This window comes from Cariama cristata, unplaced genomic scaffold (assembly GCF_000690535.1).
Source record: "Cariama cristata isolate BGI_N322 unplaced genomic scaffold, ASM69053v1 scaffold26814, whole genome shotgun sequence".
NCBI classification, from domain to species: Eukaryota; Metazoa; Chordata; class Aves; order Cariamiformes; family Cariamidae; genus Cariama; species Cariama cristata.
The window spans coordinates 1,942-2,282 of record NW_009613913.1 but is presented as its reverse complement, the minus strand read 5'-3'; the positions used below and the strand labels follow the sequence as shown (position 1 = coordinate 2,282).

The 341-nt window shown below is 61.6% G+C and overlaps 1 protein-coding gene across 1 annotated transcript in view; it reads left to right on the top strand.

The window, feature by feature from the left end:
* Nucleotides 1-112: 112 nt before the first annotated feature.
* LOC104160952 (fibroblast growth factor 1-like) overlaps nucleotides 113-341 on the top strand; it is a gene marked incomplete at its 3' end in the record, with an annotated part of 853 nt that continues 624 nt past the window's right edge. The window contains exon 1 of the mRNA XM_009699215.1: nucleotides 113-281. Within this exon, the coding sequence (XP_009697517.1) occupies nucleotides 113-281 (169 nt within the window). The remainder of the gene's footprint in view (nucleotides 282-341) is intronic.

Sequence of the window (341 nt, the reverse complement as noted above, 5' to 3'; positions counted from 1 at the left end):
CCCCTCTCTTTAAAAGCCCGGCAGCAGCAGCGTGTGCCAAGCACTCGGTGCCGCTGCCCCTGCCAAACGCCACCGCATCTCTCGCAGCCCGGCCGCCGGGAGAGGCTGAGAGATGGCCGAAGGGGAAATCACTGCCTTCACCGCCCTGACCGAGAAGTTCAACCTTCCCCTGGGGAACTACAAGAAGCCCAAACTCCTGTACTGCAGCAACGGGGGCCACTTCCTACGGATCCTTCCCGACGGCAAAGTGGATGGGACCAGGGACCGCAGCGACCAGCACAGTAAGCAAACCCGATGGGGCTTCTTGGTGCTCTTCCTTGCTCCTATGATGTGATGGGCAC